Genomic DNA, 12,318 nt, shown 5'->3' on the forward strand with positions numbered 1-12,318 from the left:
TCCTTCACTTATTGCTTTAAATTTAGGATCAAGACACCCTGGTTCATCTCATTTTACCCTTTGAGGATCATATGGTTTGGTATCACAAAATTAGGTCTTTGTGATCCCTTCTCCTTGCCTCAGTATCCTCCATGATGCTCCTAGTCTCTTCCTAGATGCTCCTATCTCTTCCAAGACTGAATTTCTTCCTGTTCAAATCTTGTGCCTCTTGGTGAATGTCCCCTGGGTCTTGCCTCTAGTACATTAGGACAACTGGCATACTCTTGGGCCAACAAAAGTGGATACCTGCTCCTAAACCAGCTGAATGTCCAACCCCCTCTTTCCTGTCAGATTTCTGAATTCATGCTCCCTTCTTCAGGTGAATAGGTGACCAAAATCTAGTTACGTAATTGTTACATTTTTATAAAACCAGTGAATGACTACATGAGGTTAAGTTACAATGATACCATCATAACTCCTCCCCTCAATTCCATGAGGAAGCAAGCCTGTGAATTGGGATCTCAGGACCTCACAGCATATCTAGGATTGTTAGAGTACGGTCTTTTCTCTGGATACAGTAGGAGACCCTTCTACCCATTTATCGTGGATACACTGAGAAGACAGACTTCAGCCACGCTTTGGGGGCTTTTCTTTGTTTCCCACTTCATCTCAAGGAATGAAAGGCTTGTGATCTGTCAGTTGTAAGAGACTGTTTTTATGAAAATCCACCACCAAATATTTGTTAATTTTAGAGCTACAAGTCAGAGATACAAGCAATGAGAATCCCAGGTGGCTTCTGACAAGAAATAGATTTTGAGTAGCTAGAAGCAGGGAGAAGGATTTGCTGTTATCATTGGGGCTGGGGGTGGGGTGAGAGAGAGGAGAGTGTCTTTATTTTCAATTTAAAACCACCAATATGCAAGAAAAAGTCACATAGGGCCCTATGCCTTTCATACAACCTTCAATTTTGCTCAGCTCCTAAACAAATAACAACAGTGAGGCAGCAAATATGAGAATAAATTATATTCACAAGAAGAAAAACAACTTACTTTGGGGTTTTATTTCATGAAGAGGTTTTTTATCTAAAGGAAAGAGAGAGAGAAAGAAAGTTGCACTTAATAAATTTACATGGAGCAGATATATTTCCTATATCACTTCTGTCTAACTCTATAAATGAAACATTTTCTCCTTATTTGCAGAAAATGTGAATTATGTTGTTCATGGTTTTCTTTTTCTTATCTTAAATTTTTTTTTCATGTTTTCCACCTCCAGAATTTCTTCCTGGGCAATTCATTTGCTTGCTCCACTCCCATTTCCCAACCCCAACTTCACCCCAAGGAATACTGGGGTTTCTCTGTTATATTTTTGAATGTTTACCAGTCTGCTACTAGCAGTGGGCTTGCTGATTTTTATATTCAGTGAGATAGCTATCTGCTCAGGTAAAGGATATCATTTCACTCTATATGATGATGTAAGTAAGGAGCAATGAATAAATATTTAAAGGAATCCTGCAGTGGTCTGTAATAATCACTAAGAGGAAAAAAAAGTACTTCAAAATCATGCACACATATAAATTGTTGGAGCAAACAGGTGTGCATATATTTGAATTTTGATTTTGTTTTTATTTAGTTTTTAAAGAAATTCCTCCTATTTCATATTCCCAATATCCATTACTTGTCAATATCTATACTGTCTCTCTCAGTAGGAAATGGTACCATTTTATGAACACTTCTGGACATGATGCTTAATCCAGGAGTTAGGTTAAAACAAAGGTACTTCTATTTGAAAGGGCAGCTAAGTGGCACCACAGTGCACAGAGTGCTGGGCCTGAAGTTAGGAAGACACATCTAACTGAGTTCAAATCTGGCCTCAGACACTTACTAGCTGTGTGACACTGGGCAAGTCCCTTAACTCTGTTTGCCTCAGTTTCCACATCTGCCAAATGAATTGGAGAAAGAAATGGCAAAATACTCCAGTATCTTTGCTAAGAAAATCCCAAGTAAGGTCACAAAGAGTCAGACATGACTAAAACGACTGAACAACAACAACAGCTATCATTTGGTACTTGGTGACATGCTAGCTAGAACACAGGCTAAATTCAGTTCTCAAACTCTTTATCCCACCCTTAAATCATTTTAAAGCTCTTAAAAGCATGAAAGGACTAGTTCAATCCCATACAATTTAATAAACATTAATTAAACACCTCCCATAGCCAAAAGAAGCAGTGTGGTATAGCATAATGGATAGATAAACAGCCTTAGAATCACAAAGACCTATGTTGAATTCTGTACCCTGACTCCTATTGGCTGTGTGACTGTGGAAGTGTGACTTAACCTTCTGGTATTCTAGGACTAGGTGATCACCTTATGTGGTATAATGAGTTTCCTCCTCCTAGGAATTCTCTATACCAATGAAATTATAGTTTGATCCCTATCCTACCATAAACAAAGCACTGGGAGAAGAGGGAGCAGGAGAAAGATACAGCTCCTATCTGTAGTGAGCTTACAATTTAATATAATTGACTACCTCAATAGATTAATGTTAAACGGGGAAACTTCATTCAGTTTTTTTTTTAAAGAAACATTAATGAGAATAATGACTTGCTGTCCTTTGAATTTTTGCCTAGTTGCTTTGCCTTATCAGAAAAATTATTTCTCCCTATGATCTCATTCCTACCTAATTCAGGACTATCTCTTCATAATCCCTTTCCTCCTTGTCCCATTGTGCCCTATGGAACCCCTACTTCTTTGTCAATCATTGTCCTTCCATCCTAGATTCCTTTATCACACTTTCTATTTTCTGACACATGCAACTCTGGCTTTCTCTGGAAGACTCCACATCCCAGGTCACCCTTTCCACTACCAAATTCTCTTATTTGCTATTATTTTATGCCTCCAGACTTATAAAGCCCAAAGGAGATTAGAACCAGTGGGTGGAAGTTACAGGGAGGAAAATTTCTGCTCAATATAAAGAAGAAGAAAAAAAAAACTTCCTAGCAATTTAGAATTATTCAACAAATTCAATAAGCTGTGATGTGAGATAATGAGTTCATCATAATTGAGAATATTTGAAAAAGAGAGCAGAGTAATACATGTCTGAGAAGTTGCAGAAAGGATACCTGAATATTGTGGAAGGTTTTATCTCTGATAACCTATGAATGTACCTAGTCTAGTTTGTAGTGTGTTTATCTCACAGTCTATATTTAGAGCCAGTATAATCAGATCTGAGAATCAATTGTCAAATTTTTAGTGTGAACATTTATTTACACTTCAGAAATCTGAAAAAGCTGTAAGTCAGAGTTTGGTTTATTGTTTTATTGATTTTCTAGACTAAGAAAGTGATGGAGAAAATGCTAATAATGCTGCTTAAACCTAAAAGTGTGCCATACATACTTTTTTTTTTCCTGGAAAGCCAGCTGTTAAGTATTTACTAGCATACCCTTATCTGCAAGGGAACTTGGAGATCATCTGTCCCAAATTTTTAATATATAGGGGGGAAAAAAAACCAAACTGAGACAGATGACTCATCCAAGGTCACACCAAGGGTGAATGATAAATTCAGTATTTCAATCCTGGTTTTCTGACTCCAAATCCAGTGCTCTTGCTATTTACCTTGCTGTCTCTCTCTCTCTCTTTTTTTTTTCCCAGTGATTTATTTCCCCTTAGACCCTGTGATGTTAGACTATCAAGGTGGAGTTTACTCCTAACTTCAAAGAGCTCCACAATAGTACAGGGACCTTGAAAGGTCACCTTAGGTAGCTACCTCCCTCCTTTTGCCTGAAGATAAGGCTCATGGGACAAGACCCTGTCATTTTGGATTAAGTTTTATAAAGAGCCAAGCATGGCCCTGGACACATGTAGGAGTTTCATAAATTTTGTTTGACTGAATGACTGCTCCTAGAGAGATATAAACGTTTCTCTTTTAAGACCTCCAGGGAAGGAGATCCTATTTGATAATCCATTTCCACCCTTAATAATTCTTTTGTTGGAAGTCCTTTTATACATTCCTATGTATATAAGAATAACTTACATTTGTGATAAATAAGGACCAAGGATTTTTTTGGTTGTTGCCTGTTATTTTTTCCCCAAACACTCTCTTTTAAACAATAGGCTTAGGTAAAGTCTGATTCCCTAAGCCACAGAAGCTTCCTGGGAGACAACTCCCTCCAAGAACTGAGCAGTTCTAGTCTTCACCATTCCACAAATATCTTTTTTTTTCTTTTTGACATGGTTAATGTGGAAATTTGTTTTGCTTGCCTATACATGTCTGTAATAGTGGTTTTGTTTTACTTTTGTTCTCAATTGTGGGTTGAAGAGAGGGAAGAAGGGTTTTTGATTATTAAAAAAATAAAATGTAATTTAAAACACTTTAAGTTCATTAGAAAAATAAGAAGAATCTATCACATGCAAATCAATGCACGAAACACTGGAGATAAAAAAAATGAAAAATGATGTATATTTTTGCCCTCAGATGAGCTTGTCCTCTGACAGAGACTGACACAAAGAAAGATAGAGACAAAGAGATACAAAAAAGTGACAGAGGCAGAGAGATGGCATATACACAAACCAAGATTTAAAACATAAAATATGATAGGGCAAAGGAGAGGTTTAGACAAAATGCTATGAGAACTTAGAGGTCAGTGAAATCACTTTCATCCAGGATTGGTCAGGGGAGACTTCACAGAAGAAGTGACATCTGAACTGAGCCTTAAGAGAAGGGAGGAAATTGAATAGATGAAGTTGAGGACAAGGAGGGTAATCTCTTCTAGCCATGGGGAATGGTATGAGCAAAGGCATGCAGATGAAAGAGGGTAGGAAGCCAGGACCAGAAAGAGATCCAATGGCTGAAAAATCAACCATGCAAAGGGAAATAGCGTGAGACAAGGTTAGATAGGGAATTTGAAAGTAGATTTTGGAGGACACTGAATAACAGCTTCCAATTAGTAGTTCAGGGTCAGTTGAATTGGCAATAGTGAGCCACTGGATTTTTTTTTTTTTAGGACAGTCAATCAGTCAATGTTTATTAAGTACTTTCTATGTGCCAGGCAATGAGTTAAGTACTGGGGAGATAAAGAAAAATAAAAGGTAGTTCTTACCCTCAAGAAGCCTATAATCTAATGGGGACAGCAACATACAAACAAGTTAAATACAGAATAAATAGGAAATAATCAACAGACCAGAAGATAAGCTAGCAGTGAATTAAGATTTTGCAGGCAGCAATGCAAAACATATGCAAACCAGATACAAGAAGACAATTGGCTCTTAGAATATTCGAGGGCTTGAACTAGAGTGGTTACAGGGAGAATAGAAATCAGAGGCCAAATATGAGAGATATTATGAAAGCAGAATTAGTGGGACTTGGCAGGTGGTTGGATGTATGGGGGGAGGAAAAGAGAAGAGTTTACTTCAAGACTATAAGCCTGGGAACCTACTAGGATGATGGTGGAACCATTAACAAATAAAGACAATTTAGGTCAAGGGCCAGGAGTTGTCTTAAATCTATTCTTCTCCTTAAGGGGTTTTCTTCTTACTGCAGTCTAACTTTTAGTTATCTCTAAACCCCAACCTGACGATTCTGACCTTCTTGGTCCCTTTTCCTTCTTGGATTTCTATTTTCAGAGACTAACTGCTCATTTTCTCCCCACCCCCACCTCCTCCTTTGGCTGAGATGACCACACTCACGCACACACACACACACACACACACACACTCACACACACATGTATATATATACACGTACACACACACACACATATATATGTATATTATATATATACATATACATATACACATATAGATAGATAGATATCTTGGTACCCAATTCTAATGCCTGTTTCTGCTTTCCCTTCTTGTCCCTTGCCGCCTCACATTCCATGTTACAAGAATAGACTTCTTTTTCATAAGGCAAATGAATAATATTCAAATATATCAGAAAAGAGGCTAAAGGAAAATAAAACGTTCATATTAAATAAAATTGACTAGTGTAGACTGGATGGTAACCAAAGTTACTAAGCTTAAAATTCCACAATGATGTCTCAGCTCCTTGATTCCCTAGGCCTTTTGAATATTTCTGCCAGTATACTTCTTCCCATTCTGGTCTGAACACGAGGATGGAATTTTCTCTATCCAACCCTACTTCAGCCTGTGATTGACCCACCTGGGTATACTCTGGATTCAGCTTAATTATTTATTCTACAATCCTAGATTCACTCTCAGCAAATTGGCAACCTTTCTGATTGCTAGTGGAGTTTTAATGTTCTATTTACACTCTTACTTAATCCCTAGCTAACCAGGTACCTTTCATCATTCTGCCTCTAAGGGAGAAGAACTAGATAATAGACAAAATATCAGCTCATCCCCATCACCCAGAAAGAAAAAGACTAATTCATTCCAATACCCAACAAACCTCCAAACTCACAGAAAATATGCTATCATCCTCACATTTCCTTCAACAAAATTTATACATAGAATATTTTCTAACTGCATCTGTGATTTCATTGGTATAAGGAGGTCTCCAGTGAAGATCTGCACCTTCTCTACAATTTAGAGTCTTCAAGAATGGCTTGGGACATTGAGAAATTAAATGACTTACCCAGGGTCATAGCACCAGGATGACACCGAGGTGGGGACTTGAACCCAGGTCTTCTGACTCTGAGGGAAGCCCTCTAGCTACTGCACTATGCTGCCTCTCCTAATACACATGAACTAGATTTTAAATACAGGCAGAGGAGTTAACCTTTTCAATAAAATCATGGTAGACCTTTTTATATATTTTTACTGTTGCAAAATGAAATATTATTTGATAAAATGAATAACTGCCATCTAATTTATTTGAGGTCAAATTTTTAATACAGCAGATTTTAAAGAAAAGCATACTTTCATTCTCATCATTGCAGAAACTCATCCTCATGCAGCCTGCACTATTACTTCCTGATGTTTGCATTTCAATCCACTAGAAAGTGATACAGTTGTTCACTCACATTTCTAGAGCATTTTACAGTTTATACAATGTTTCATGCATAACAAATCTGTGGTAAGTGATGGAAATGCTATTCTCTCCACTTTACAGATGTGAAAATTGAGTCTTACAGTATTTAAGTGACTTGCAAATGACTTGCCCAAGGCAATAAGTGTAAGACCAGGTACTTAAATTCAGGTCTTCTGATTTCAAGTAGAGTGCCATGAAATTACTCTGATTGTCTCACTTTAGCTTTCCTAAAGGTCTTTTGTTGTTGCTGTTGTTGTTGTTTATTTTACTATATTAGAAAGCATTTGACATGAGCACAGCATGTGTGGCAGACTGAGACCTAGAAAGGCTGGGGCATGAAATGTGATGTGTTGGCAGAGTAGCATGAAGAGATTTGCTAAATACCTGTTCAGAGCTGGGGCTAAAGTTAACAACCTCTCCTTTGCTATTGGCACTAGTGTTATAGCAATATAAGCCTGCTTTTAAAAACAAAGAATGTGAACACTCCCTTAGAGAACCAGAGCCAGAGACAGAGAGAGAAAGAGACAAGGACAGAGACAGACAGAAGGTAAGACAGAGGCAGAGAAGGACAGAGATGGGGACAAAGAGAGAAACAGAAGGAGAGACAGAGAAAATGGCAGAAACAGAGAGAAAGACAGAAGGAGAGACAGAGAAGGATAGAGATGGAAACAGGCACAAATATGTCTGTGAGGGGTTGGGAATGGAGAGAATCATTCCCACCATAACATTGCCATCTGACAAGGGTCGTGGCAAGATTAGAATTAAGGGGCTGTACTTGGCATTTTGGGGCAGCTAGATGGCACAGTGGATACAGTACCAGGCCTGAAGTCAGGAAGATTCTTCTTGAGTTCAAATTTAATGTCAGACACCTACTACCTGTGTGACCCTGGGCAAGTCACTTAAGCCCATTTCTGTGAGGGACTGTCTGATGTTGGCAGCTACCAGGTTGAGCGCTGTGGCAAGGGTAGGGTAGGATCTGGGTATTTTGGAAGTCGAGGCAGGGGCTGTGGTAGGCAGAGTCGTGTGTACTGGGATGGGCTGGATCGGAGAAGCCCTGAGGCAATTGGGCAGTGCTATGAGATAAGCTGGGTGCAAGGAAGTAGCCGAGCTTGAGCTCCTGAGGCAAGGGGCGGTGCCACGTGGGAGTGGGAGTGGGATGGCAGAGGACTGAGTTCCCTCTGCTTAGCCCCCTCCCTATATGCAACGTCATGCCCAGATGCCTCTTGTGACCTTCCTGACTTCCTGGGTCCCTTTGTGCAGCACTGACCCAGTCCCCTCCTGAGTCTGACTTCCTAGGTCACGTACTCTTGTCTATGCGTCAATCCCAGATGCCTCCTTCCTGTATCCAATCCTGGCCTCCTACGTCACTCCCTCCCCCTTGGTGTGCTAAACTCAGACAGCCCCTTCCGGTATCTGACCCTACAATCATTGGCTAGTAGCGGGCTGGGGAGGAGGGGCTAAGTAGGGTACTTAGGAACAAGCGTGGTCAGAACACGCGTGCACTCTCCCCTGGCTCCTGCCCTGTTGCTCTGGCCTTGCTGTTTAGGCTTGCTATGATGGTTTGCTGTGTTGGCCTCTGAATAAAGCTCTGGTGTTGGTGCCTCCCGATGGCTCGTCTCTGTGTGGTGATCCGGCTCAGAACCGAAGACCCAGGTGTGGGTAAGACTCTGGTAGTGTACTTCTTTTAAGAGAAGTAGGTACTGGCACACGACTGGCAGAAGGTCGGCGTGTGGCCCGTATACATTTCCCTCACTTTCCTCTTCCATAAAATGAGGTAAAGAAGGAATGGTAAACTACTCTAGAATCTTTGCCGAGAAAACCCCAAATGGGGTCACAAAGAGTCAGATACTACTAAAATGACTAAACAACAACAACTTGGCATATTCAGAAGTCAAGCACAGGTCCTGAATTCTGGGATGAGCAATTAATGACTTGCAGATTAAACATATGCTTGACAGGGGGTATAGGGAATTTTCTTGCAGGTTTACTTTTCTAATAACTACACAAAGGAATAGACATTTATTGTAGTCATATTCATAGAAAGAGTCTTAAATGTAGTTACAGTAGCAGTAGCAGCAGCAATAGGGATGGTGGGAGTGAGAGTTTAATTCCAGAAGGCACTAGACATGGAAAATACAACATCCTAAAGATGGAGTAGACTATATTTTAACAGGAAGGAGATGATTTGCTTTTGATGTGAGTCTCATTCTTGAACCTATGCAAATTCAGACTGTTGACTTGGGTGGCCACCAGGCAGCAGTATTCTAGAAATGAGACTATGGGAACCAGTTGAGCACAAGGCATGTCTGGATGGACACTAACCCATCCTACTCCCTTGGATACCAAGGAAGTAGCTCTGCATTTTCTTTCTCTCCTTGTCTCCATTATAGGAGCCTAGAAACTTTTCTTTTAGATGTAGGGAAAGTCTGTTTCTTAAAGGTTGATATATCTTTCTTTCCTTGTGTGAAATGCTTACTGTATCTTTATATCTACTTATATACTTGTTAATCATAGTTTTTTTTTCTATTTGGGGTATACTTTTTGGGGGTGCAGTTGAAAGAAGATGACTGAGGGGAATCCTATCTGGAAAGAGTGAAAAAAATAACAATTTAGTAGAGAGAGACTGATTTAAAACTCGAATTTCTTTTAAGAACACTGTCTGATTGGGGGCTCATTTCTAAAATAATAGGCAATTACTTATAGATGCTTTTGTTGAGATTTCTCAATGTACGGGAGGGTGAATATTTATACCTGAAAACATATCTAGGCAATGAGTTGATTGAGGAGAAGTAGGAGTGACTGAACAGCCCTGCTTACTATATTATATAGGCATTATTATGTGTAAAATCATTTAGAGAAGAATGATAGAATATGGTGTTCTCTTATGAAAGAGAAAAAATGTTTCTCCATTAGAATGTAAATTCCTTGAAGGTAGGGACTATCTTTTGCCTCCTTTTTTGTATCCCCACTACTTAGCACAGTGCTTGGTACATAGTAGGTAGTTAAGTAATACATGTTTACTGATTGATTGTTTAACAGAAAGCAGTAGAAGTTAAAACAAATCAAAGGAAAGTTTGGTGAGAGAAGTATGTAAAGTCATCCAGAAGATACCTGAGGGATGGAAAGAGAAAAACAGACAAATGATAGAAAAGATCTCTAAATAGGTTTATTAAAAAAAAAACACACTTTTCATCATGAAGGACAATGGAGACATCATACTTGGAATATAATATTACAGTTCCAGATGTGCTTCTAGGGAAGGTAGAAGTAACACTAAAGAGAACACTCGATTGGACTGAATTTACACAGTAGTGATGTTTACTAAAATTGACATAAATGCACAGGTATTGAGGGATCAATGAACAAGGTGTCTGAAGCAGAGGAAGATACCAAAGTCATAAGAAAAAAAAAGTGCAGACGTCATTGAAGCCAGAAAAAGGCTACTTAGTGAAAATTACTATCTACCAACCTTTATGTCTTCTTTCTCATCTATATAATTTTTAAATCAGCATTATCTTCACACTTATTGATCGAATCCACGATGAAGGCTTCCATAGGGGCATTTCAAGCTATAGTCAATGTCTTGACCTTCATAGAATTGACTGACAAATGTAAAGGACACAGGATCCCACTGTAATTATAATTTCATGACTATTTAAAAAGTTTGATGTCTCCCATGCAGAAATCAAAATTAAGTAAGATTATTTGAAAAACTTAACAACAGAAATAAACCTCTGATCATCATAAGACAAAGAATAAAACAGGGAGATGCAATGGTCTTCCCACACCCCTGTCATGGAGAGATTCCGATGAAGACTCCAAGGGTAAGAGGGATTCACTATAGACATCAATATCTTCCAGTTGCTCCTTTTACAAATGATATGATGTTTGTTGAATTAAATCCTAGAACATTGCTGAGATGATTGAGTAAGATTAGTAATCACTCAAAATAAACTGTTCACACAGGAAAATCAAAGTGGATAAAGAATTCTCGTTGTCCAGACCATGATATGCAATTAGATGGGCAGTCTATAAAGTTCATTCAACATTATCTATAACCTGGGAAAATACTGCAAATGGACAAGGAATTAGACCTAGAATGAAATAGGAGGAGGAGCTCATTTACCATTGAAACTTTCCCTGAGCTTTCCCTGAAATAGAGGCCCATCGTTTTAATACCAATGTAGCACTCCTTTGGGTGTACTACATCAACTCAGTATTCCTAGTCTGGAGGTTGAGTCCCAAGGGAGCAGTTACTTCTTTGGCTATAAAGGTACTCTTCAGGCCTATATTATTAAAATTATATCTCACAAGTCCCCTCTAGTGAGCTTAACTTTAACAGTTGGTCAGTAGACACAACTGGAATAAAACAAAGACTAAATATACTCAGATAGAAATAGGAAGAGCAGTATCTTCAAAACATTCCCTCCCACACACCCACATATACCAGAAGGTACACTCTCCCACTAGAACACACACTGTCTATGAGAAGACTGGGGATAAATAACAGAGTATACTAGTAGTGAGGCACACATATAGGGAACATATGTGAGGCCCAGGCAACTTCAGGGCTCTTGGTCTTCTCCTGGTATCCTCATACTAATCCCCTGTGGCTACAGTGTCTTTGCTGAATGGGTTGCTCCACTGGGGTCTTTGGTCTGCTCTTCTCCACAGCTCAACTCCTAACTATCAAGGCTAGTTGTCTCTTTAATCCATTGGCAGCTCTCTTCTTTGCTGCCAAAGGTTGTAATCCTTGAAGCTATGCCTTACTGCCTTCCCCCTCCCCTCCCCTCCTCTCCTCTCCTCTCCTCTCCTCCCTTCTCCTCTCTTTTCCTCTCCCCTCCCCTCCCCTCCTCTCCTCTCCTCTTCTCTTCTCTTCCTCTCTCCTTCTTTCCCTCCCTCTCCCTCTCTCTGTAGGCACTTTCTCCTACAGGGCAAGTAATTCCCCTGCAAAATACCATGATGGCCAATGAAAGAGAGAGAAGAAAGAAAGCCACTACCCATGGACCCATCTTCTGCCCACTGGTAAGGATTCAAGGGCCATATTCCACCAAACTACTTCTTGCTATGACTATGTTTTGACTCTCACCAGGGCTAGAACGCTTAGCTTTATAAAGATCAGGAGCAGTATGGTTTATCTTTTGCTATCTAATAATTAGTTGTTCTTATAATTCCATCAGGAAACTTTTTCATACTTCATAAAAGGATAACAGGGTATAGATACATTTTATACAGTTTAAAATATTAACACCTCATTATACATTATTTGCCCCTTATTTTCTATGATTTTATCAACTGCTTACTTCCTCCCCATTATAGCAATACCAAGGTGAGACAGCAGGAGGAAGTGAG

At 39.3% G+C, this 12,318-nt stretch overlaps 1 protein-coding gene across 1 annotated transcript in view; it reads right to left on the minus strand.

Moving 5' to 3' along the window:
* The window catches only part of UNC5D (unc-5 netrin receptor D), a 349,386-nt gene that overhangs the window by 110,496 nt on the left and 226,572 nt on the right, over positions 1-12,318 (minus strand). Inside the window, exon 7 of the mRNA XM_027865284.1 lies at positions 1,029-1,061. Coding sequence (XP_027721085.1) covers positions 1,029-1,061 — 33 coding nt within the window. The remainder of the gene's footprint in view (positions 1-1,028; positions 1,062-12,318) is intronic.

The sequence above is a fragment of the Vombatus ursinus genome, unplaced genomic scaffold (genome assembly GCF_900497805.2).
Source record: "Vombatus ursinus unplaced genomic scaffold, bare-nosed wombat genome assembly UNPS02014778.1, whole genome shotgun sequence".
NCBI classification, from domain to species: domain Eukaryota; kingdom Metazoa; phylum Chordata; class Mammalia; order Diprotodontia; family Vombatidae; genus Vombatus; species Vombatus ursinus.